The sequence below is a fragment of the Euleptes europaea genome, chromosome 4 (assembly GCF_029931775.1).
Source record: "Euleptes europaea isolate rEulEur1 chromosome 4, rEulEur1.hap1, whole genome shotgun sequence".
NCBI lineage: Eukaryota > Metazoa > Chordata > Lepidosauria > Squamata > Sphaerodactylidae > Euleptes > Euleptes europaea.
In genome coordinates, this window is record NC_079315.1 from 54,746,767 (window position 1) to 54,774,526 (window position 27,760).

The following is a 27,760-nucleotide window of genomic DNA, read 5'->3' on the forward strand; positions in this document are numbered from 1 at the left end:
GGCTTACATTATTCTCTCCCCCATTTGATCCTCACAACAATCCTGTGATGGTCATTAGGCTGTGACTGGCCCAAGGTCATCCAGCAAGCTTCCATGGCAGGAGTGGGGATTTGAACGTGGGTCTCCCATATCCTAATCCAACACTTTCAGCCACTATACCACACAGGCTCTCCAGATTAAAAGGCAGTTGTTTGAAAAAGTCATACGAGACACAACAGATTGGACTCTGTACTTTACGAAAAACAACTCATAGAATTTGGAAAACATGTATGAATTCAATTTAAGCACTATCCTTTTGTGCATACATAAAACATAAATGGAAGATTTTTACTTATGAGGACATAAATAATTGCCAATTACAAAGCAATATGATTTAACGTTTAAAAATAGGCTGAGACATTCAGCCTATACCATGTTTTAATCATGAACATAATTCAATCTGAAAGGAAGACCCCATAAAAACAAGTCAACACTCACAAAGTTCAAGAACAAGGAATAATCTTTTCCATAATCCATGGGCTACTTTTTTGGATAATGCTAAGTATGAACTATTGACCCAAGGGGGAAAGGAGGCATTTGAGATATTTTTGGGTCACATGACAATTTGACATAACTCCAGTTCTCATCTCCCCTCCAGCTAAAGCATTAAACATGTCACAATGGGCTCTTTTAAGTTCAGGATTAGCATATGCAAGAAGGGCAATTTGTCCAATGGTGTGTTAATGCCATGAACAATGTGAATAAAGGACTGGGGGAAGGAGGTGCTTTTCACAAAGACCTGACAAACCTAATTTCTGAAAGTCATCTTTACAAGTAACAGGAGCATAATGCTATATGCACACACACACAAACAAACAAAACAAAAAAAATCAGTACTTTAACACTTCAAAGAACACATTTATGTATATTCAAATGATTTTTATACCTGGGAAGCAACACACACAATATTAATATTGCTACCCAACCAAAGAGTGCCCAATTAAAAAACAACTGAGCCTAGGAGTTTTGCAGTCCTTATATATACATTCTCAACTATAGAGGAAGAAAAACCACACAACACAAAACATGAGCACTTAAAGCAACCTGAAGTTTCTTTATCACTCCAGAAATCAGACTTCAAAGCTTTTATTTCTGACTATTCAAGCTCAAACACATACTGGGAATCTTATAAAAGGGATATGGGAGAGCACAATGAAAGCTAGTGAAAAGCAGTTTTGCAGTCATGTCTTCATCACTGTGTTTTGTGTGTAAAAGGTAAGTTTTGTTGGATCACTGAACTAATTAGCTTAATATACAGATGAAGGGTTTCTTTTCTTTTTTTATAACCACCCCCCCTGTTTACTTTAATCAAGGAATCTAGGAAAGCAGCAGGGGAGAATTTAGGACCAATATTAAATTTTCTATTTTAAAATAACTTTTTTATATACTCATGTTACAAGATATTGGCAGCTCGATTTTTAACTTGAATTGGGAAGAATCTGGTTTGTAAAGATCCCTGGACCAATAAGTAATTCTGATGAATTTCTAACAACCAGTCTTTATATATAAGAACTCTTTTACAGAGATTTACAAGCTGTAATATCAAGACAATATAAATAAGACATTAAAGACCAGAAATGTTTTTTTCTTTTAAAAAACTTATTCATTACTTCCTATCCCAAGTAACACAGTCCAAATATAAGCATGTTAATAGCTCTCCCTGTCCTCACTCTAACTCTAGCACACTCACCTCCCTGCTGATTCCAGCGTTATGCTAAGTGTTTGAACAGCTGACACCAGCTTCACACAGACCAGAGAAGTGCTCCAGGACTGTGTGTTCCCCCTCACTTTCTGACTTCATGGTTCATTGAAAACAACAAGTTGGACCCAAAGGTTTTGTACCATTAATACCTTCCAGGGCAGCTTCCCCTCCACAGAAGGCTTCTTGCTCTGGTGGAAGGTCCCACCAATATCTGAAGAAGGGAGCTGTGACTCATGAAAGCTCATATTGAAATAAATGTAGTCTGTTAAGATGCCACTAGACTTTTGTTTCATTTTTCTAATAGACTAACATGGTTACACGCCTTTGCAAGCACCCACCAATAAAACCCATTATTTGAGGAGGGCAAAACCTGTGAAAGCTTGAAACATCATCATTTGGTCATCAGGCCACAACCAGCCCATTATCCAGAAGTTGCCCAATTTATTTACTTAGAAAATATGTATGCTGCATCTCCATACCTGTTTGAGGAATCTCACAACAATAAAACAAAACACAATAAAAACAAAAACCCCAACAAAAACATATCAATAAAACAATCCAAGTCAACAAAAATCATACTAATAAAAACAATCCAGGGCATAATAAAACAGAGCAGTCTAAAATGGTATTGATAAAGCACACCATAAAACAACTAAAAAAGATTGAGCTCCTTAGTTAAAAGTTTGGGGAAATAGAAATGTTTTGGCCTGGACTGGTGCCTAACAAACAGTAGAACAGGCATCAGGCAGACCTCAAGGGGGGCATTCAAAAAGCCTATCTTTAGTCACCACCTGTCTCACCTGAGACGGCAGGTGCACAGAGAGCAGAGCTTCAGAAAATGATTTTAACTGGAGGGCTGGACAAAATGAGGAGGTCCTAGGTCCCAGATGAAAGGACCCAGGGTCATTCAGACCTTTACAGACCTATTTGGGAAATCTGGTGGTCAAGAAGTGTTTTCAATCCTTTTAGGACTACCTCTTACAATTCTGGCATTTAAAAATAATAATCATCTGAAACTCTCTGTTGTCTTTCAAGGCCTGTATAAACTTTGATGAAAGTACAGCCCTAAAATCATTAACACTGATAGCAGAATACCCGTTTAAACAGAACCATTTCCCACTGATGTGTTTTATCAAGCGTTATTAGGGCTAGTTAACACATCATTGCTGATGCTTTCTATAGGATCAAGGTTTTTATGTGCTTAGTGATGAAATTTGGGAAAGCACATTAATTTACAATGCATTCCATCAGGTAATATAACAAACTGCTTGGTTTCTGATACAAGAGCATCCTCAACATTTGTGCTAACGTGTATTGCAATGCTATCATGGCATCTTTGCAACACTAGCATAATTCCACATGTAGTTAATACATGAGAATTAGGAGTGGAGGCCTAAACCACTGGAAGTACTATATAATAGCATATAAGCAAGCCTAGATATAATCTAATGATCAGCCTATTCTTACAGCCACCATGCACCCATATAGCCACTAAAAGCATACCGTATATACCCGTGTATAAACCGACTCGCGTATAAGCCGAGGTGCCTAATTTCTCCCCAAAAATGGGGGAAAATTAGGCACCCGCGTATAAGCCAAGGGTCGGCTTATAATCCCCCCCCCCCACAGGCTTACCTGATCGGGCTCCTGGCGGCGGGAAGCGGCAGTTCCGGCGGGGGTGGGTCTTCCTGCAGCTGCAGGAGGCCCCCCCAGGCCGCTCCTGGCGGCAGCAAGTGGTGCGGGCCCGGCGGGGGCGGCGGCGCGGCCTCCCTGCGGCTGCAGGGTGCCTCTGGAGGCCGCTCCCGGCCAGGAAAAGGCAGCGGGTGCAGCGGCGCCGCCTCCCTGCAGCCGCAGGGGGCCTCTGGAGGCCGCTCCCAGCCGGGAAAAGGCGACGGGGGTGGCAGCGCAGCCTCCCTGCGGCCGCAGAGGGCCTCTGGAGGCCGCTCCCGGCCGGGAAAAGGCGGCGGCGGTAAGTTCCCCCCTCCCTCCTCTCCCCTACCGTATTGACCCGCGTATAAGCCGAGTTCGGCTTTTTCAGCCCTTTTTTTGGGCTGAAAAACTCGGCTTATACACGAGTATATACGGTATGTCTGTTTCCAGCTCATCCCACGTAACCATCTATAGGGGCAGAACATACCACCGTGACACAAATTGCATATTTCCAGCCAGATGCTTGACTCTGAACATAGTAGTGACTGCACAAGATGGCAGAGTAACCACCAAAAGAAAGTACTTCTTCACACAATGAATTCTTAAGGTAAGCAATTCACTGTCACAAGTTCATCATAGCCATTAGCTTCAAAGGAGACTTGACAAATTAACAGGGGAGGGATTGAGCAATGGCTTTGAGGTATGATAGTTAAATGGAATGACTATGGTCTGATGCAGGCATCTCTCACCACCACTTGTTGAGATGCAACCCTTAATTCAGTGTTGCAGACTTCCTAAGGGCATTGCGTTGAGGCTGCCAAACAAGATGAACCTTTGGTCTGCTCCAGCAGGGACATCTTATGTAAATTTCAGGTAACCTGATTTTAATTTAGCCTTGTGGTTCCACTTCAGTCTGGCAAGCATTATGGATAAGCATATAATTCAGCCTTATTCTAGATCAGTGGTGGGGAACTTCCGGCCCCCATTTTATCCGGCCCCAGGCCCGCCTGCCGAGGCCTGGAGCTCCATGGCCCACCTGCTGAGACCGGGAGCTAGCTATTGCTAGCCATGCCCTTCTCCTGGCACTTCGGGCTTTGCAGGGAGGCAGGAGAGCATGCTAACAAAACTAAAAGCTGATTGGGTGACTGTGGGGGCGTTTCCCCCAGGTCTCCCTGCTTCCTGTTCCTGGAGAGAAAGTTGTTGGGGAACCCGAATTTCCTGCCCCTCTCCCCGGCCTGCGCCCTGGCGGCGGCGGCATGTTTTAAAGTTGTTGGGGGCACCTGAATCTCCTGCCGCTCTCCCCCGCTCTCATTGCCCTGCTGATGGCCGCGCTGCACCCTCCGCTGGCTCAGTGGGCTCCTACGCAGCCTTCCCCTCACTCTCCCCCGAGGCCAACAGGTAAAGTATGTGTGTGTGTGCGCGTGCAAAGGCGGGGAAGCCACGGAGGTTTCTGCCCCATCACTCCCGGCCACCCGTGCAGCTGGGGGCTGGCTGGCTGGCTTGCTTGTGTGTGTGCACGCGAAGCAGGGGGAAGCCACGGAGGCTTCTCTCTGATTGCTCCTGGCTGCTCATGTGGCTGGGGGCTGGCTGACTTGCTTGCGTGTGTGCGCGCTCACGCAAAGGCGGGGGAAGCCACGGAGGCATCTCCCCCATCGCTCCCGGCCACTCGTGGGGCTGGAGGCTGGCTGGCTGGCTTGTGTGTGTGTGTCTTTGTGTGTGCGCGGGTGACGAAGCAGGAAGCCGCAGAGGCTTCTCTGATCGCTCCCAGCCGCTCACACAGTTGGGAGCTGGCGAGCTGCCTTGCGTGTGTGTGTGTGCGTGCGCGAAGGCGGGGGAAGCCGCGGAGGCTTCTCCTCAATTGTTCCCGGCTGCTTGTGCGGCTGGGGGCAGGCTGGCTTGTGTGTGTGCGCGCGCACAAAGGCGGGACAAGCCACAGAGGCATCTCCCTGATGGCTCCCGGCCGCTTGCGCAGCTGGGGGCGTGCCTGCGTGTTTGTGAGGGGAGGGAAAGCTGGGAACCCCTCCCTTTCTCTCTCTCTTTCTTTCTCTCCCTCGCTTTTCTTCCTTCCTCTCCTTCCTTCTTTCCCTCCTTACCCTTCCTTCTCTGCATAGTTTCTCCAGGTGGTGGCTGGAGACCTGGCAACCCTAGCCTCTCCCCCTGGGATATCTACAACTGGTATGGCCCCCGAATGATGTTATAAATATGGAAATGGCCCTTGGCATGAAAAAGGTTCCCCACCCTTGTTCTAAATGATGGTTATTTTTTTCATCTGGCACATTAGTTTTGTTTAGAAGATTTACCATGTGTATTTACACCTCAGGAAATTTTCTTATTTATTCTATTTATTTATTTAAAGCATTTCTATGCCACCTTCCCAGCCAACTCAGCGTCTCTAAGGCCATGAGCATTATAAATATTAAAACAGCGTTTAACATACAAATATATTAAAATATTTAAAACTTAAATAAAACATATATATATATATACACACAGAGACACACAAACAAGGATAATGGTAAAAAGAATTAGTGAGAGAATGCCAAACAAAACAAAAATCTTCATCCACTGGTGGAAGACAACAATAGAGACACACACAAATTTTCCTGGGAAGGCAATTCCAAAGTTTCAGCACCATCAAACCAGCAGCAACCTTTCTTGGGTTGCCATATGTCTAGCCTCAGATGGTGGGGACACCTGAAGCAGAGCCTCTGAAGATGACCAGAGCAGTTGAGTAGGTTCATAAGGGAGTAGGTGGTCCTTAAGGTATGCTTGACTCAGTCCATACATGGCTTTAAAGGTCAATAATAGCACCTTAAATTGAACCTGGAAACAAATTGGGAATCACTGAAACACGACTGGAGCGATAAGGTCCCTGTAACCCACTCCAGTCAACATTTTGGTCACAGCATTGTGTACCAACTGTTGCTTCTGGATAGTCTTTAAGGCAGGGGTGGGGAACCTTTTTCCTGCCAAGGGCCATTTGTTCATTTATAACATCATTCAGGGGCCATAACCAGGTGTAGCTCTCCCGGCGGGGGGGGGGGGGAGGGGCTAGGGTTGCCAAGTCTCCAGCCACCACCTGGGCAATTGAACAAGCATTCCATCTCATTTTTAGATGTGGAGGTCTTTAGGACCCCGGACCATCGGATAGCAGTAAGACCGTATAGGAAGCCTACTGATGTGGGAGCAGGACTACATTTCTCTTCGAATCATCCGTTACATTTAAAACGGAACTTACCTTATAGTCAACTGCTTAGACTAAAAAGGAATTCTACTTTCGAATGTGATTTTGCTCGGGCAGCACGGAGTCTCAATAACAATCTAGTAAGAAGAGGATATGATCCTTCCACCATTTCTCATGCCATGACTAAAGCGGCACTCAAAGACAGAGACACCTTGCTCCACCCCCAATTGAACATGGAACATAAACCCTCCCGAGTGTATTCTTCTCTTGAATATATCCATCTTACATATGAAATTCAGAAAATCATTCGCCGACATTGGCACATTTTGCATGACATCCCCGGCTGCTCTGAATTGAAAAAACTCAATCTTTGCGCAATGTCCTGGTAAGATCAGACAGATTGCCCAGACAGGAAGGAGTTAAAGCCCCTGGACATTACAAATGCGGCACATGCGCATTCTGCCCGCAGAGTCTGCCTATTAAGGAAGTGAGTGCAACAGGCACAAATTTTAAATATACTTTACAACATTTCACCAATTGCCTGTCCAAAAACGTAATTTACGCGGTCATCTGTCCCTGTTTTTTAATTTACATAGGGTCAACATGCCGCCAATTGAAATTACGTATCGGTGAACATAAAACAAGGATACGCTCTAGGACCATGGAGGTACCACTTACTGCCCACTTCCTTCAAAAGGGCCATTCTGATATGGATCTCCGTTTTTTTGCATTGTGGCAATATAAACCACGCAGGTTTCAACAAGAAGACATTGCCAAAATCCTTCACAGACGTGAAATGCAATTTATATATATATTTAAAACCCTCTCCCCTGCAGGTCTGAATAATGAATTTGATCTGAGTAGTTAAAATAGGTAGTTTTACTTTAAGTACCTCTCTCCTCTCCGCTTAGGACCGTAATGTGTCTCAGCTGGGTTTTCCTATAACCAAGTTGGTTTACCCTATTACCTCTACCAGCACTGATATGAAGACGAGCCCGTGTGGCTGCTGGTCATTGGTATGTATGGATATAAATATGTGTATTCTATAAGGTTTTGTTAAAGGCATTTATGAATATTTATACCATTGGGTTCTGTTGGAAATTATTATTGTATTACAGAGGTCGTTGTACCCTATGTAATTCAGACAGCCTGGGAGGCTGCATCATCATTGAGGTCTGTGCACCCCTTGAAATCAGTCTGGGAGGCTGCATCATCGTTGAGGTCTGTGCACCCCTTGAAATTGTGAATTAATCAACTGAAGAAGCTCCTTCTTGGCGAAACGTGCACAAAATCCGGAGGTGTCGTTTTGGATTTGGATTTGAATTTTTGGATTTATTTGGATTTTTATACTAGAACCTGGTGGTCTTTTTCAAAGACTGTTACATCTGGACTCGTTATTGGTTTCGATTGGTTTTTGGAATTCCGGATTGAGGACTACTGTTCCTTTTTTCAATTTATAGTCTTTAATTTCCATTGGTGGGGATACTTATGATTGTAATGTTCATGTACTCTGCAAGTGTATAGAGATTGTAACGTTTATGTATTCTACAAGTGTATAGAGAGTTACCAACACTGATTTTGTTTTGATCACTATTTGAGAGTGTGTATTTATTGAGAAACCTTTGAGCTGGTGCTGTATTTTCCTTAACCACCTGGAGGCTGGCAACCACAGGGGAGGCCACACAGAGAAGGCCTGGAGGGCACCCCTGCTCCCCCTCCCTCCCAGGTGGGTGGACAGCCAGCTGTGGGCCCCGAGCAAATGAGGCACCACGGGGGTGCAGCCCACAGCCGATCCTCAGGGAAGGAAGAGAGGAAGGAAGGAAGGAAAACAGAGAAATGGAAGGGGAGAAAAGGATGGAAGGAGACAGACAAAGAAAGAGACGAGGGAGAGAGGGGGAGAAAGAGTGACAGAAAAAGAGGAAGAGAGAAAAGACTTCCCCCACACACACACTCACGGCAGCACACGCAGCCCCGCGCGACCGGACCCCAGCCTTCACGCCCTCCCACCCCGAGTCCACAAAAAGCCCTCCAAGCCCAATCGGCTCCTGCGATCATGTTCCGCCGCTGGGAGCCACCAGCCTCTCCCATCCTCTCGCCACTTGACAGGCTGTGAGAGGGGCTTACAGTGTACAGCGGCATTCCTGCATGCTGTGACTGTAGGGGGCAGCCTTGGGGGAAGCGTTCCTCCCCCTCCAACAGTCGACGAGAGGAGGTCCAAAGTTCGTCGCGGCCCCAGGAACACCCTCGGGGAGGGCCGCACTGTGCTGCGCCTCCGCGGCTGGGCCCTGGAGCTCCCGATGGCCACTGAAAATGTCCTCAGGGGCCGCATATGGCCCCCGGGCCAGACGTTTCCCATCCCTGCTTTAAGGGCAGTCTCACATAGAAACACTGAAACAGTATAATCTAGGTGTTACTAGTGCCTGCACCCCAGTGACAAGATCTTTTTTACCCAGGATGGGCCAAAACTGGTGAAATGCATCCTGGCCACCTCTACTACCTGTGTATCCAATGGGAAGCTCAGATCTAGCAGCAATCTCAGCTGCACAGAGAAACAATTTCATGATTGTTTCCCTACAATCTTTTTGGTATATAACAATTAGGGCATTTGCATTATACTGCCAGTAAAGAAGCTTTCTTGATTGACTGACAACAAGAGTTATGATTACAACCCAACTAAAAGAACATGGACTATCTAGCAGTCTGTGATTATGGTTCTACTTTCAGCTTCTGCAACTTCCTTTAGAAAGCCTGCATTAGTTTATGGGATAAGGTATCCAGAGGTCTGGAGAAAGTTTTTCAAAAACAAATCCTCTACACCACACAATGCAATGTTTGTAACTTGCTAGATATCATATCAGCCTGGAACGTGGTATGTGCATTGTCTAACCTTAGTCATAGAGTTTACAACCTAAGCTGCTGTTGAGAATGCTCAACAGGAAGTAAACAGCCAAACAATTCACACATGCGTACTGAAAGCAAAAAAAAAAAAAGGAAATGGCTGCCAACCAGTCTAGCCTTGGCTAGCTGCTCGCAACCACATCAGCAAGGAGAGATTTCTAACCCTTTAGGAGTCTCGGTGGGCTGAAAACCAAGGTTTACAGCCCCCCCCCATTAGATTGGGGTCCATAAGATCGGGTTCCCGCCTGGAGCGGGTCTGAACAAAGCTGGTGTTGTGCTAAAAAAGCAGTGGTCAGGACATTACCAAGACACAGAAGTTTAAAAATACAAATGGAAATCATTAGGTTACCAACACCAGTGCCTCTCTCACACACACTGGAGACAACCAGGCAATACAGAGGACCCTTGTTCTTGTTACTGAGTAATGGACTCCCACCATTTGGAAGCGTTCCTCCCCCACACCCCATAGCAGCTACACTGCAGAAATAATTATTAGGCGCTCCTCTCAGAGCTTGAAAAAGAGTGGAAGCATCTAGCATTCTGATCTTTAACATTTAAAGCATTATATCTGCTGGCTATGCTACCTTGCCACCCGGGCCATTAACAGACAGTATTCCGTGACATGGCCCTTATGTAACAGCTGCAAGTTTTAAATCTAATCTCGACTAACACAAAATTTAGTCAAAATCATTATCAACCAGAACCTTGCAAACCAATGTGCATTATTATCTACCAAAGAGCCATCAGTCCCATTATTCTTTGATAGTTAACTACACACAGGAAAAAAGGGGGGGTTATGCTACAGCGGGTGATTGATTTGACATGTTGGCCCAAAGCACTAATTTCCCCCTAGAGCATGCTACACTTTATGAATAGCAAAATATTTTTGTTGATTTACAGTCTATAGTGTGAACTAATTTGGTTGCATGGTTGTCAAATAATTGTTAAGCCTTGCTAAGAGAAACAACATGAAACCAGTCGTTTTGTCTTAATTTCAGTAGACTAGACACTTTAATTGAGGATAATCCTTGCTTTCATGGTCAGAAGCCAATTTATCAAGGATTAAGAATATGAAGCCTACATTATCTATCCAGATTGGCCTACATGATTAAATCAATTTTATGTGCAATATTTATATTTTACCCATGTCTTTTAATACTGTTATTCAGAATGCTTTCTGTTATGATTCAAGGTGGGGCATTTCAAGCACTTCAGCTTTGCCTACTGTGATGAATGGGATTTACCATTCATTTCAATGAGTCTTGCACAGCAAGGCACTCGTTAAAAGAGGTATCATTCAATTAAATATGCAATCCTCCCTTCTTCCCAGGAGCTTAGAACAGACTTTTTGCTTCTTTGCTACCTACCAGGTAGATGAGGCTGACAAAGAGAGAGACATGCCCAAACCCAAGTAGCGAGTTCCAAACCTTAGTGGGAATTTGAAGACTCAGAATTTCAAGTCAAGCCCTGCCTGCTATTCAGAGCTTTATACTGGCACTCAAACAATCTGGGCCAAATCAGACGAGGTTGGGAGTTCCATGGTTGGAGCTCCCAGGGGTTTTTCATTTAAACAGCAGGTGCATGGAATCTCTTGGATTGGAACCATAACACCCTTGTGCCATTTTCCCTACTTAAAATGGCCCCATGGAGAGAACTGTTTGCCCCTAAGGATGGCAGCGGCATAGGGCAGTTTCAGGTCAGGAAACCATTACATAGGGATGACTTCATACACATCCCTTACTTGCACTGCTGTCTCAATGCAAATCAGCCACCACATTTGTATCCTGTTTAAAGAAAAGCAATGCTGGGAACTCTATTCATAGAACCTGGGAGTGAAGCGCCAAAGCAGCTCCCCTGTCAACAATTTTAGAAGTTGCAATAGTGAGCAAACAAAATGAAAATCTGTTCAACAAAAACACCATCACACATGACCAGTTTTTAAAATTAATTTCTTTGCTACTTTCTCACAAAACTCTGGCTAGTTTAATGGGTTTTAAAGGTACTGAAGGTACCAAAAAGTCTAAAGTTCCTATTGAACACTAGTGATAAGATTAAACTAGCGGGAAGAAAGCACTCAGAGAAGACATGCAAATGTACATCCTGAATTCTTGGGTCATCAGTTGTTTTTGAAACAAAATCCTAATTAATTTTATTTCCCAGAAATCAAGCTTCCACATATTTTGAAAATCCATAGCTATATTTTGAATTTGACTATTTATTAGAGAATATAAGCAGGAACTGCAAAGACTTGTGCGAGGCATCTCATTTTCCTCTCCCTCACTATTTCCTCTTGCCCTTTCTGGAAAGCCCCCATAGCTTCTCCCCTTTTCCTAAGTGCTGCCATCTCCAGTTTAGGAAATTCATGGAGATTTGGGGGTGGAGCCTTGGGAGGGTGTGGTTTGGGGCGGGAAGCAACCTCATCAGGGTATAATGCCATACAGTTCCCCCTCCAAAGCAGCCATTTTCCCAGAAGAACTGATCTTTATCACCCGGAGAGTGGTTGTAATTCTGGGTGATCTCCAACCCTCACCTGGAAGTAGGCAATACTAGTTCCCATGGAGGAAATTACTGCTTTGGAGGGTGGAGTCTATGGGATTACACCCCTCTGAGGTCCCTCCTCTCCTCAAACCCTCCCCAGGATATACCCAAGTCTCTATAAATTTCCTGATCTGGAGTTGGCAACCCTACCTCCTTCCCACCCTACAGCCAACCTACCTTTATCCACCCCTCTGTTTTAAACTTTCCCTCCAGGACTACTAGCATGGTAGGGAACCCTCAAGGACTTGGCCATCCGTCAGCAATGCTGATTCTGTGACCTTAGGCAGATGATGAGAGGGAGGGCATCTTGCCGATCTTCTGGTCACTAGGGGTGTGGAGGGGGGAGGTAGTTGTGAATTTCCCGCATTGTGCAGGGGGTTGGACTTGATGGCCCTGGTGGTCCCTTCCAACTCTATGATTCTATGACTTGAGGGGTGGCACTTCACATTCCCCTATATCCCCTTTATCACACAATTTCCTCTTTCCCTCCCCCTGGCAACCTCCATATTCTCTCCCCTTTCCCTACCACATTCCCTACTTCTGAGCCATTCACCACCCTGCATTTTATATATCTCTCATCTTCAGCTATATTATTTATTTACTTCATTTTTACCCAACTTTCCCACACTTGGGACCAAAGCCGCTTACATTATTCTCTTCTACTTTTTATCTGTACAACAACCCTGTGAGGTGGGTTAGGCTGAAAGTATATGACTGGTACAAAAGTACCCAGTGAGCTTCCACAGGAAGATGGGGACTCGAACCTGGGTCTTCCAAACCTTACTCTGAAGCTTTAACTGCTATACCACACTGGCTTCCATAGGGTAGCTGTTGTTAACAGTAGCAAGCAGCTTGGCCTAGTTGAGGCATACAAATCGGGTGGTATCAAGTCTCCCAGAGATTGCTGCCATGCCTATGCTTGCCATCCTCCAGGTGGGACCTGGAGATCTCCCAGAAATACAAATAAATTCCAGATTACAACTAAACTCCTTTGACAGGAAAGAGCAGGGTATAAATCGAATAAACTAAACTAAACATGACAGTGATCTGTCCCCCTGGAGAAAATGGCTGCTCTGGAAGATGGACTCTATGGCATTATATTCAGCTGAGGTCTGTCCCATCACCAAACCCTGACCTCCTCATACTCCACCACAAAATCTCCAGCCATTTCCCAACCTGGAGCTGGCAACCCTAGCCAGGCTTTGCCCAAGTGAGTCCTTCCTTAAAGGCTAAAATAGTCCTGGAAAAGACACTGCCCTCTTGCCCTGCCTTTTACTGACAGAACCAAGCCTGAAATTTGTGGCTGCCTAGCAACAGTCACTGAGGTAATCTGTTGCTTAAAGCTACAGGCATTTATCATTTTTGGGTTTTTTAAACCCCTCAATGCAATTTTTTTAGATTTCATATTTTTCTGAAAACCTGGGGCATTTTTCAGGTTTGTAGAAAGATCTGTCTTGCCCACTGACAGCTCCAATGAGCAGATTTAAGTATCCAAAGGTTTGGCTGACTTGCTTGTTAGAATTTACAAGTGGAAATGCACAAGGACTCCTGGAAGGAATCTCACTTCCCCTCCCCGACTGTTTCCTTTTTCTTTCCTGAAAGCCCCCATAGCCTCTCCCCTTTCCATGAGTCCTTTTCTCTTTCTAGGGTTGCCAACCTCCAGGTGAGGCTGGGAGATCTCCTGGAGTCACAACAGATCTTCTAACTACAAAGATCAGTTCCCCCCTAGGGTTGCCAGCTTCAGGTTGGGAATTTCCTGGTGGGGAAGCCTTGGGAGGGTGAGGTTTGGGGAGGGAAGTGACTTCAGCAGGGTATAATGGAACAGAGTCCACCCTCCAAAGCAGTAGAAAGATCTGGCTTGCCCATTCAGTCACCAGATTTAAGTATCCTCAGATTTGGCCAGTTTCACTATTTGTATATAGTTGATTTTTGAATGCAAACCATTTTGATTCAACAACTGATAAGGCAACAAGACATTTGAACTTTACAGTTTAAAAAATAGCGGTTGTGCAACATAATTCATGTAATATGTGTGCATATGCTTAACCTGCAACACTAAGAATACTTTCCTGCGAGTAAGCCCATGGATAAAATGAGACTTCTGAGCAGACCTGCTTAGAATTGCTCCTTTAATCACACACTTGATATCTTTTATCTTCAGTTCCAAAGGCAATTCACACTGAACCTAACACGTGGCACTTGTCATTTGGCTCTCGTTATCAAATGACACATTAGCTCTGCTTCATAGACCAGTGCCACTCTCCAATTTTTCATTACACAACATGAAGAAATAGGTGGCCACACCCAAGCCTTCAAACCAAACAGCTATGAAATATGTTTTTCCTTACTGGTAAGTGTTATATACTTTCTGCCTGCCTTCCTCTTTCATATATAATGTTGAATGCCATTTGTTGGACAGAAGGGGTCTAAAAAGCAGCGTTTAGACAAAACAAAGGGTATCACATACTAACTCTTAGGGGGGGAAAAGAAATGTGCGTTGTAATTAATCAAAGTTACACATTCTTTTAAAGCACCATGCTCATTATTCACAATGATAAGCTAAGGAAAATCACTAGCATATGTAACATAACGTCAAATGGTCAAGCTGATACTTAACTCAATTTTTCAACAGATAATGAAGAAAAAAGCAATTACTATTTCTGTTTAATGACAAAGTATCTTCACCCTAAAGTACTCCGTTCTGACTTGTAAGAGCTCTAATTCCTCCCTTAATAATCAAAGAAAACTATCAGATTGAATAGGCTTCTATTACGCCTGATATTTTCAAACTAAGCTTTTTCAAAAATCAAGAGATAAATTAACATGGCTCTTCAGTGACCATCAGTAACCACATGCCACTGCAACACACTCCCCATACTCGGACAGGCAAAAACTGAAAATAATAAAAATGGTCAGTGAAGAAGTGCCAGCTATTTCCACGGGGCTATAAGTAATCTACAAAAGCTCATGCAATATGATCTTTATTGTAGCAAGCCAGTTAAAATAATACAGTTTAACCAGCAGTGTTAACTGCTGATTCCGTAAATCAGCCACATGACTGAAATATTCAAGAACATTTAATGAGGAACTGAGGATCTAAGTTGTCATTTCCTTGACAGAGGATCTGTTCAGCCTAAAAACTCATATGGGGTCCACCCACCCTATCTTCTTTTAATTAAAATGAAATCCACAGAAAGATCATGGATTCTTAATAATTAGATGTCATATATGGCGAGCAAGAGGAAAGGCGTGTGTATCATACACACACACACACGATCAAGAAAGGGCAAAACCGAAGACATTTTGCCTCCATTCTGAAAAGCAGGCATATTGCCCATTATGAGGGATGGGGGAGGCTCGAGCTTCTTGTCTCACCTTTAGTCTAGATTCCTACCCATCAGAAGGTACAATCTATGGCTTGGATCAGCAAAAATATAAATAGACTTAGCACAATTCCTCTTGTGCAACACCTAATGCTTTCCTCCTTATATAATATAGTGCCCAGAAACTGATTGCACAAGAACTTGCACAACCAGAAACGCAAGTGGTGATAAGTTTGACATAGCACAAGCAGCTACCAGTCTTTTTCTTGCATTTCTACTTGTGCAAGAGCTCTAGCACAAGGGGAAATTGGGATTCAGCCTAATTTGTTTGCTGATGAGGTGTACTGCTTTCTGACCAAAAAGACAACGGAAAAGACTGGGTCTTTATTTCCCTCGTGTGGCCCTGCTGCCTGCCAAGCAAAACATTTGCCACTGCGCCTAGCAGCTGCAACCCCAGATAACTGGGTCCCCTATATAAGATGGCATCTTTACATAGATTCAAGAATGCCCTACCCAGGTTTGTTCACCATTAATATAGTTGTAGGCAATGACAATTACAGCAATGAGAATGTTCTAAGGGAAAATCTACTAACTGGACTGGTTGGATGACATCCCAGTCCAGCACTGATCTGCAGTCACTCTCCCCAATTCCTCTTGCCATTACTTGTTAAACTGAAACCAGACAGCCATAGCACCCCCCAAAATAAATGTTTCCATGCGTTACTGTTGAAATTTTTTGCATCTGGATTAGCGATATTATATAGTAGACATTGTTTGGGTTGGACTTTTCACAGGTGATGTGACTGCTTATCCCTACAGATGACATCATGAAAAAATTAGTTAAAAAGTGTCATGGGTAAAATTTGTGTGATATATACTTTGGGACAAGTGCATGCAGGCAACTGGTGGAATCCTTAAGCATTTGTCTCCTTGTAATAAGTTTTCATGTATCCACCTCATGAGGACTGATGAACTATTCAATGGCAAGTAACTGCAGTGAGCAGAAATTTGTGCTGGTACTGAAAGTCCTGTTTTATATGGTGAAATGTTTAGCATTTGAGAAACAGCTACCAAGTGTAGCAACTTACAACTGTATCTATACTGCAGCTGATTCACCTTCATAAGACCTTTATTTGAACCTGAGAGAACAGCCCCACTCCTAGCCCAGCCTTTACGATGCTTATGTGACCTGTTAGTCCTGCCTTAGCAGGCAGGCTAAGAAATAAAGCTGTTTTTCCAATGACATTACCTTTCTACTAGTGTGCCTTGCTAACTCCAAAAGAACTTCCTAATTCCATTGCTTTTAGATATTTTCCTTACTGCCTATGAAGAGAGGTAGCACATTGCTGCATCCCTCTTCTCATGAGTAGGGGTTTTCCAATTCATTCTACCATAGCAATTGGTTAAAAAAAATCAGACTGCATTCCATTTAATCCATTTAGCAAATACGACTGTGTGTACTACTGGAATTGTGGCAGCTTCTTACACACAAGAGATTTAAAAATGAAACTGTGTTAAACCTATCAAAATTCTGCTTCCCATAGTACCGTGTTGGTGAACCTATGGCACGAGTGCCAAGTCCGGCACGCTGAGCCCTCTCTGTGGGCACACGTGGAGGGGGGCTTTGAAGGGAGCATGGAGCCGTTCAAAGCCCCCCCCTTCCCTGGACTCCCTGCGCCGCCGCCCCCCCCCCCCCCGCCGAGCTGGGAGGAAACATCAGTATTCAGGTTAAATTGCCATGTTGGCACTTTGCGATAAATAAGTGGGTTTTGGGTTGCAGTTTGGGCACTCGGTCTCTAAAAGGTTCGCCATCACTACTATAGTATGATTAATATGTGCATCCTTCATGCATGGCGTTGTTTCAGATTACATCATCTTCCTTGACATTCACATAATCGTACATGTTGCGTACCTACAATGCTAAGATTTTTAAAAGGGATGTTTTGATAAGAGATAGTTGGATTTATTATATTAGCAGCTGAATCACACAAAATGATTTGGAACAAATATTTTGAAAAAGATTATTGGTTTTAGTCGATTAGCTACCAATCCAGATTTGCTGAAGTTATATTGGAGAGCTAAACAATGGATGTTTTGACTGCTGGAAGTTAGCATCAAAACAGCAAGTCTGTTTGATATCATCATTTACCTCAGCAGGCTGGGATTTAAGCCACTGTGTTTCATCCATTTACACTAGGGTCGTGCAAAGAACAAATCGGCAAATTTTGGGTTCGGGATTATTGGGCCTGATTTTTTTCCGGTAAACTTGGAACAAGCCGAATACCCATACTGATAAATTTTGGTATTCGGTTTATTACCGGGTTTACCAGTCAAAAAAAGAAAGAAAAGGGGGAGAAAGCATAGCGCCATGCCTCTGAGCAAAGGTGAATAGCCAAAACCAAAAAAGCTGAATTTTCAGGGATAGCCTATTCGGCTTCAGGCATTCCCCCAGGTTTTGGTATTTGGTAAACCTGAAGCCCGAAAATTACCGAAATGGCTAATTTCGGGTTTATTTTGAGTTTGGGTGTCTTGATATGCACAACCCTAATTTACACCTAACATAGTAAACCATAAAAAGGGATGAGGCCAAGAGACTGACACCACATAAAATCATACAGATAACCGCCAGAAGCAGTTAATCCTACAGGATACTCCATGCAAAATCCAAGTAATATTTAATGTAACTGCTAGTGTTGGACTTGGGAGACCAAAGTTCAAACCTCACTCAGTCATGAAACTCCTAGGGGCTAGTCACATGCTCTCTCAGTCTAACCTACCTCAGAGGTTTTTTGTGCATATAAAAGAGGGGGGAACTATGTCTCTTGTGTTACGAGGAGAGTGTAATACTACAGGTACTTAGGTATCAGGAACAAATGGGAGTTTATCCATTAAAAGAACATCTCATTTATTCTTTAGCTGGAACATAACATGAAGCATTGCACAGAGCTGAGACTGAAGACTTCCATGGTTCAAACTCAGTCACAGTAACACAATGAGGTTTCCTGACCACAAAACATGATTCTATATCAGAGTGAAACTGTGGTTTAGAATCCCAGCTTGTAGTTAAGAAATGAACCTCAGTGTGTTAAGGTGTCTGAAGTTGGCATCACAACGAATTGGTGTTAGATCAAAGGTTTCCTAAATCCAGAAGTTCTCCGTTCTACTCTGTTCATGAGAGGGGGGAGACAACATGCAAACCTAAGTATAAACCAGGCTCAATCTCAGATGAAGTTGGAGCCCGCAAAGAATATGGCCTTTTCAGTTTGGGCACTTTGTTAATAGAACACCCTCCCTCCTCCCCTTTCCCTGGTGCCAAACATGATATTGAAGTGCTAAGTTTTTTTTTTTAAAAAAAATGTTCTCCAGTGTGATAGAAAGCCCAAAAACTTTAACGTGGCTCAAGTGTGCCACCTAGAGCATCTGGGATCCTGGACCCCCTAAGGTTTACATTCAAATAACCCATTCACACTCATTCCACATAGGTCCACCTTGCTAAACATATCTTTTTAGGCAAAGGACAAAACAGTTTGGATGGGACCACCAGTTTACCATGGAAGTTCAGAGTCATCAACAGTGACTTGGCAGGCGGAACTATCATGTTGGTAACATCAGAGATGGGGCTTTCCATTGGATTGGCTAGATGAGCTAGTCACTCTTAGAACAGCTTAAAACTAGAGCCCATGGGATAGTGGGTAGGGGTTAAAGATTCCTGACACCTTGTTACTACACGAAACTCTGTACATGCTCTGCAGAATCTACAACAACCTAGCTAACATGTAACTAGCTGAACTGATAGACTTTACTAATTTTATTTGAAAGTCTGTGTTCGGTGATATTGTGTGCTTTCCTCCCTGTGATTTTTGTTCCATCCCCTTTTCCAACCCCTTTTGGAATCCAACCACCCCTCTTTTTTTCCTCTTACAATAAACCTTTTATTAAAGACCTTTTGGCGGGCTTAGTTTCAGTACAGTATTTTTCTTGGAGATATTTCTCTTAATCTCTTCCCTACATGCTATACTGCATTGGCACTAGTTTTCCATGAGGTATTTTCCAGGGTTTATACCATGTTATATCTTTTTTGGTCTAGTACTGCACTAGAAGGAAACCTTTTTAGTGGGCCAGTCTAGATGTTCTTAGGAGATCCCTGAGTGGTGACAGCTATTACTAGGTCCTTTCCAGGGAACCCTTCACATAAAGGACTTTTCCCAGCAAGGAAAGGTATCTTCCCCCTGCTCCTTCCATCACAATGAGGCATTTTTAACCTGAAGATGTTTAACTCTTCCAATATAAGGGTATTATGCTGATTCTGCTTTTAATTGTTTCTATTGCTGTTTCATGCTGCTGATTAATGGTTTGCCACTTTTGCTGATAAACCTGATTTGTTCCAACTTTTATTATATTTTGGATTTTGGGAACTGTCTCAAGTGTTTTTAACTTGTGTGGTACGTAAGTGCTTTAAGTTAAACAATATGTGCTGGAACTAAACTAATCATTAACACTGGTGGCAGTCCTATGGAAATGGTATCCCTCTACCCACAACCGCTCAGTGCATGAGCTAGGCTTGCCTCCACATGATCATCTGCACAGTGGGAAGGTGTGAAGTGCCCATGTGTATGCTTTCCCTCCATGATGGGAGATGCTGCTTTCTGAAAGTTGCTGATCACAGGTAGGGGAATGTACATGCAGACACTTCTCCTTTTGTAGGTGCCATGCTCATGAGCTGGTGATCACAAGGAGGCAGGGGGTGGGGCCAGCACACTGCAGCCCACTCTCCTTCTGCACATGTTCAGTCAGTGTGCAGAGGAGTCATATGTACAGGGCTAGTGCCAAGCTAGCTCACTTGTATATCTGAAGGTTCAGAAGATTCATGCCCAAGGTCTATAGTTTGCAGTCTCCAAGCCCTGTAATATAAGCAGTCCTGCATAAAGTAGTTCTCAAAATTAAAACTCAAAAGCCGAAAAGCTGTAAAAACAAAAAAAAAAGCTAATCAAAACCTCAACCCCCAAACAATGAAAACATGGTGCGCAAAACCAGTATATGAACTTAGATTTGGGGTTTCAAGGCCGCAGGAACAATCGGAAGCCACATCATTTCACTTTTATTTGCAGATAGTTCCTACTCATTATAGTGAATTTTAAATTGAAAGCTCTCTCCAGAACTGTATAGTGTTGCAGAACACTGATCAAGAATTGCAAATTAAAACTCTCAGTTCTAGCTGTAGTGACTGCTTGAAGTTTTTGCTAAAAAAAGCACCATTTGGTGTTAACGCAGGGAAAAAATCACAAATATGATTGATCCAAGCAGAAATTGATATTGTAATTACACAACAGTAAGTTGGAAAGCATTAAGATTTGGAGAAACCTTGGAGAAAGGAACACAACCATTGAAGGGCTACTCCCCAAATTCTGGTGTCAACAAGGCGATGGTCTAACAGGTCATGATCAACCATGTCAAAGGCTGCTGATAGATCTAAAAGTACCAGCAGCCCCTACCTGCCTCAATCCAGCTGTCTACGGAAATTGTTCGTGAGGGTGACCAGAACTGTCTCCATCCCATGGCCAGGGTGGAAACCCAAATGGAATGGGTTAAAGGCAGATATATCATCCAGAAATCTTTGCAGCTGTTCAGCAACTGCTCTAACAACTACCTTACCCAGTTACGATAGATTCAAAACCAGGTGGTGGCTAGAAAGATCCATCGGATTTAAAGATGGCTTCTTCAAGAACAGTCATACCACGGCCTGGTGGAATTCCCTTCTGAGTAACATCAGGGCCCTGCAGGACCTTAAAGAGTTCCACAGGGCCTGTAAGACAGAATTTTTCCACTAGGTCTATTATTGACGGCAACCACAGGTGGTCATTGGTGCTGGCCTCCCTACTCCTCCCCCCACTGTCGCTTTATCTTGTGGGGATGTCGACTGCTTGCTGTGCCTTCAGTGCTTACTATGACTGAAAGTGCCATCTTGTTATTTATATGTGGAGTTTTATTGCTTACTGTTTTAAATTTTATGAGAGATTTTATGGTTGTATTACATTCTTATCATTAATTGTTACCTGCTCTGAGTAACAATGAGGGTGGGCTATAAATTCAAATAAATACATATTTTTGAAAAATCAGTATGACATATAGGTAAGGCAGAGAGGGGTGTTAGTTTCAAAAAAGGTTGAGAGTAAAATGGAAAATATAAGGTGACACATACAAACCAAGCAACCAACTTGGATTGTGTTCTTCATGGCATAAAGTGAATTGTGCATTACAATGTTCAGTACATGCTTCTGTTATTGTAAGACCAAATCTAGTTCTTGTGCACTTCTGAAACAAGGATTATACCATCAATATTCATTTGGTGTTATTTTTACTTATCTTCTGTTCATTGACATTTTATATCTCACCTCACACTACAGCAGGGATGGGGAACCTCAGGCCCGGGGGCCGTATGCGGCCCCCGGGGACATTTTTTGTGGCCCCCAGGAGCTCCGGGGCCCTGCTGCGGAGGCGTGGAATGGAGGGCCCTCCTGAGGGTGTTCCTGGGGCCACGGCTTGCAGGGGGACTGTGGCGCCCTTTGGACCTCCTCTTGCTGACTGATGGCTGTTGGTTGGCGAGAGGAGGGGGAGGAACGCTTCCCCCAAGGTTGCCCCCTATAGCCGCAACATGCAGGAATGCCGGGGCACACTGTAAGCCCCTCTTGCTGCCTGTCGGCTGTTGAGCAGCGAGAGGGGGGGGAAGAGGCCCATGGCTCCTGGCGGCACAGCATGCACACAGGAGCCGATAGGGCTTCAGGGGGCCTTTTGTGGACTCTGGGGCAGGGAGGGCATGGAGCCTGGGGCCAGGTTGCATGGGGCTGGGAGAAGGCTTTTCTCTCTCCCTCTCTTTCTGTCTCTTTCTTTGTCTGTCTCCCTCCATCCTTTTCTTTCTCCCCCTCTTTCCATTTCTTTCTCCCTCTCTCCCTTTTCCTCTTTCTCTGTTTTCCTTCCTTCCTTGCCAATTGACCGCGGGCTGCGCCTCCCTGGCGCCTCGTTTCCTTGGGCCCACCGCTGGCTGCCCTCCCGCCTGGGAAGGGAGGAGGACCGGGGGAGCCCTCCAGGCCTTCCCTGCGTGGCCTCCCCTGGGGTTGCCAACCTCCAGGTGGTGGCCGGAGACCTGGCAACCCTAGCCTCTCCCTCCCCCACCGGGAGATCTACACCTGATATGGCCCCCAAATGATGGTATAAATGTGCAAATGGCCCTTGGCAGGAAAAAGGTTCACCACCCCTGCACTACAGCATTGAGGAAGAGGCCAATATTTCCTTCCAGCTGTGCATACTCTTGTGCATGAAAGAGAACTACTACAGAGCCTATTATGTCACTGCACTTACTTCAGCTAGTGCTGCAGAAAACATTTGCAGAATACTATTATACATATGATTTTATTCCATCCCACCCTCCAAAAAGTTCACAGTGGCATACATAGATTGCCCCATTGTATCATTCACTACCTTCACAAGGAAGGCTAGGAGGTGTAAGAGAGTGACAGGCCCAAAATCATCTAGAGAGTTTCTTGGCTGAATGGGGATTTTAACCTTGGTCTCTCAATTCCTAAATTTATTTGCTTCATTTATACTCTTCCTTTCTCTCCAATGGGAACCCAAACAAGCTTACATTTATCTCCTCCATTTTATCCTCATAACAACCCTGTGAGGTAGGTTAGGCTGATTGTTTGACTGGCCAGAGATCACCCAATGAGCTTCCACAGCAGAGTGGGGATTTGAATCTGAGTCTCTGAGGTCCCAGTCTGATTCTCTTAACTATTACTTCATACTGGCTAGTCTGATACTAACTTGCTGTCTGGCTAATATTCAGTGTTCTTTGGATCCAACTCATTACACTATTATATACATACCAGAATGTGGGGGAGGGGAATTGGAGAAAACATAAATTCACAAGGTTAAGAAAGCCTTAATGTCTTCCCATAAGTTAAGAGAGTTGTAGCTATTGCCTGAAGTCTATATTTTTGTGTTAATTCTGGCTAATGAGACATTTCATTCAAAGAGCACCTTCATAAGCAAGTCAAATCGTTTCAAGCTTTTAGAATGGGGATATCGTCCTCTTTCCCTGCTCCAAAGTGTAATATGTAACCTCAGCTGAATATTTATGGCATAGTATCTTTGAGGATGTGACTTAGCAGTTAAGAGGTGTGGTCCCCTTTCAAATTATTATGGTCTTGTGCAATATGACAGCTCATGGAGGAAACCAGTGAAAATGGGAAGGGGAATTGGAGGATAACATTACAAACACTCAGGTCCTAAAGTTCCATGAAGTATAGACAAGCAGAAGCAAGCATATTACTGCAAGCAACAGAAGTTAGAGAGGGCTTCTTTTGACACTGTGCTTGACCAGATCAGCCATACAACACTAGGTTCATTACTTCTTAAAGTACTATGAGTATTGTTGGTGTTATATAATCAATATGTAATAATATTTAGCAGGAAGCAGTTACTTGTGGCAGCACAGTTCAAAGAGCATTTACCATGCTGCTTTTAGCATGTCTCATTCTTAAGGTTAATTATATTTGCAATTCACAGTGGGTAGCCGTGTTAGTCTGTCTGCAGTAGTAGAAAAGAGCAAGAGTCCAGTAGCACCTTAAAGACTAACAAAAATATTTTCTGGCAGGGTATGAGCTTTCGTGAGCCACAGCTCACTTCTTCAGATACCGGGTATCTGAAGAAGTGAGCTGTGGCTCACGAAAGCTCATACCCTGCCAGAAAATATTTTTGTTAGTCTTTAAGGTGCTACTGGACTCTTGCTCTTTTCTATATTTGCAATGTCACAGGTGGCAAAGGGATACACCCTACCCACATATAGTCACAGCATGAAATGGCAGCAAAAACTATCATACCAGTCCTACTACTATGGATAATGTATGCAAAGATCCAGCACTTATGCTAGCCCAAAGGCTTGGAACAACTTTAAAGCTTTAGGCAGCCTCTAGAGCAAATGTAGTTATTGCTACCTGATTACTTTATATACCCTACAAAATTTGGTAGTAACTAGAAGTCACAGCTGCAAAAACGGTGAGGCAACAGCCAATGTATCAAAATTTAAAGACTGCTGGCCAAACCAATAGAAATTGTGCTTCTAAAACCCTGGTGTGCTTTCTCCTACATTGTAGGAATGAGATATCTGCTAACAAATTACAAGGGAGGTCAGAAAATTAATTTCACATCTCAAAAATGAGTTATGTATATGAAAAGACTCTGAGACATCCAATTACAAGGGTAACCTCAAATATAATTTAAAGCAATACATAACACTACTATATATTCTGGTATTCATTATATTAAAGCCCGAGACATGTTGTTCTCCAAACTGGGAGCATGTGGGGACAAAGACTCATGCTGAACTTCTGTTATCAAAAATGTTGCCTCAGGAATCAAATGGAAGTGTACATGGTGACATCAAGGGGGGATTTACCAGATTACTGCTTTAGAGGAAGTTTAAAGAAATTGAGCTTTTATACTTGCCCACATACACACCGACACCACACAGAAAAATCACAATAACTGTAGCAAGGGAGATCAAACATTTTCTATATTAATATATTAAAGTTCTGCCTAAGAAGGTAAATCAATCAATCAAGGCAAATTAGATGGAAAATGTGTGATACATAATCACATACTTAAGACGTGTGTATTTGACAACAAAATTATGAGAAGCTGCAAATCCCTGGTGATTGCTAATGTGCGATTTATTTCATCTCACCTGTTTTCTAAGTACACAAATATATGTAAGGCAATTAATGCAGGCTTGAGCAGCTACTATCCAAAACCAGATTATTTTTCAGGGATTTTATCATAAGAGCTACAAAAGCTGTTTAACATAAAAAATATTCATTTTAATTATTCCAACGAAGTACTGCATTATTCAAACAGAAAAACACCATGTTCATTCTAAACTAGAAGAGAAGTGGAAAGTAAGCCTACAGGGAAGGAAATGTGCGTATTTGGGCTATCAGCTATGGTAGTAATTGAAAATGTTAACGTTAGCAGGAATATAGGTACTTACTGTGCCTGGATCTCTGTCTGTTCCCGTAGTAACCAAGAAATGCACAGACATGCCCGTTCAGACACAGAGGCAAGAACAGAAATAAAAAGGGGGGAAAAATTAGAACGCAAGCCGCGAACAGTTTTAAAATGGCTTTTATTTATATAAGTCATTGCACATTCCTAATACAGTGATTTCCTGAAAATTACATTTTGTAAACATGATTTACAGTTTAACCATACACAAAGCCTAGTTCTTTCCATGACAGAATAAATTACTTTTTTTCTTCAAAAATTATTCAAGTGCAATTTTGCCCAATATTTAAGAGTGTCCTAAACAAACCTACAAAACAGATGTAAAAGCTCTAAGCCTCTCATTCCAAACACATTTGCCTCAAAATCTGACTCTTAATTTTTCCACCCTTCCCACCCAATCCCACTTCCATTAAACATTTTATTTTTAAAAAAGAGAAAAAACATTACTATGTATTCTGTTTAACAATTTTCAACAAGATTGTGCAGACCATTGAGGTTACACCTAAGCATCTGTCAAAATGCCCTACATTCCATAAAAGAAGGAGACACCATTAGCAATCTCCAAGCTCAAATACTGAAAAAAATTCAAGTTGAATTTTATTTCAGTGGCTTAAATGCAGAACACTAGTCTTAACATTTGACAATCAGTTTGTTCTTGGCTTTCGCTCTACAGAGCTCAGTTTCTTTAGAGATGCCTGTAACTTGAAGCAATGTGCATACACTCATTTGACAATGTCCTAATCAGGCTTTCCATGCCTCTCACCTCTGTGGTGGTCTGCATCATGGTGCTTCTTGTCATCTTTTATTGCCAAGTGAGATTGCCCACCCAGAGCACTTGAAAGGGCAAGAAGGCCAGCGCTGCTCCCAAGGGGCGGAATCCCAGGAGGCTGAAGTCCTGATGGGTGGGGGGTTAGAGGCACTGGAGGTCCATGGCCATGTGAGAGGTGCTGTGCCTGCAACTGCTGCTGCTGTTATTTGGGATGGAATAGCCAAGCAGAGGCAGCGCGTACAGCAAGCCGTTTGAGGGGAGGAAAGAAAAGAAAAAAAGGACCGGTTAGCCAACTGAACTGTTTTCAAAGCGAATAGAACAAAATACTACTTCCTATACTTAAAACCTACCCCAGCTAATCACCCCATACTAGATTTCACAACTGCCAGAATATTTCCTCAGATTATTGATCCTCCTTTGTATTACAGAGCTGAGCCATACAACTTAAATCCACTGTCCCACTAACTGGAGATTTGTGCAGTCTAGACTCTTTAAGACATCTGGCAGCTCTCCAAATCCACTTCCATATTAACAGAATTAGTACAGACAAGACTACAGCTTACTCAGACCTCTCCACCCCCCAAAAGCCTATTTTTACAACTGCTTTGATTAAAGACAAAATGATTAACTGAAGAGTCCTACCTAAAAATAAGGCTTCACTGTCTCTTTTGCTAGGAATATATTAAGCACTAAAGAGTCAACAGACAACTTTGTGCTCCAAAAGCTGCATGTTAGCATTGAGGTGCTACGAGGGAGTCACTTATAAACACTGTTTTCACTAGTCTTTCCCCCCCTCACATAAATCCATGCCTTACTTTAACATTGACAGGACACACACCAACAGCTGATATGTATGAAATATTTACTGTGATTATAATGATACATTAATCAAGCTTCTCTGGGGAGGGAAGCCTTCATGTCATAAACTGCATGGCTATCCTCTAAATTAAAGACCACAGAGTAAATAAATCTTATTTCCACCAACCAGAAATCCTAGTTAAGTTTGTTCCCTTACTTGAATCCCACATCACTCCCAAAGACCTTCTGGTGATCAGAAGCAGCTTTTCAGGGAATTTGGGGACTGCGGAATTTGCCTCTTCCTGTTCTTGCACCAGCACTCCTACTGAGCAAAAATTCTCACACTTTTGGGAAGGGGTGAATTTCCACTGATGCCGCCTTCTCACTATGGCCCCTGTGCCATATCTGATATTGTTCATTCAGGACAATTTTTCAGGGGCCCAGTGGCAAGGACCCTTCTTGAGAATTCTGTTATGAGTTGGTTGGATGCCATCTGATGCACATTTTACTTAATTAAACTATAGGTGTAAAAAGGAATACAACAACTTAGATATATTTAATTGGAAGATTTATCCTGCCTTTCAATCAAGGTGACTTACAGACTAAATTAAAAACAACAACAAATCCCAAGACAAAGTTACTGAAAAGCCATTGGACTTCTGACCAAAAGAAGAGAGAAATTTTAAGCAGAGGATTTTTTCCCTGGCAGAGGAAGGAAGCAAGCAAGCTCCCTGCAGTTGTTTCTTATAAAGCATATGTCCCTGTTTTCATAAGCTAAAAGAAACTGTCTAAACAACAGGGCA

At 43.3% G+C, this 27,760-nt stretch overlaps 1 protein-coding gene across 2 annotated transcripts in view; it reads right to left on the reverse strand.

Moving 5' to 3' along the window:
- Positions 1–27,760, reverse strand: part of LOC130476017 (transducin-like enhancer protein 1) — a 96,893-nt gene that overhangs the window by 31,375 nt on the left and 37,758 nt on the right. Inside the window, exons 7-8 of one of the 2 annotated variants that reach the window (XM_056847819.1) lie at positions 26,154–26,358; positions 25,377–25,393 (exon numbers count right to left, since the gene is read on the reverse strand). In XM_056847819.1, coding sequence (XP_056703797.1) covers positions 25,377–25,393; positions 26,154–26,358 — 222 coding nt within the window. Of the gene's footprint in view, positions 1–25,376; positions 25,394–26,137; positions 26,359–27,760 lie in introns of both variants that reach the window. The other variant, XM_056847820.1, reaches the window with a different exon arrangement.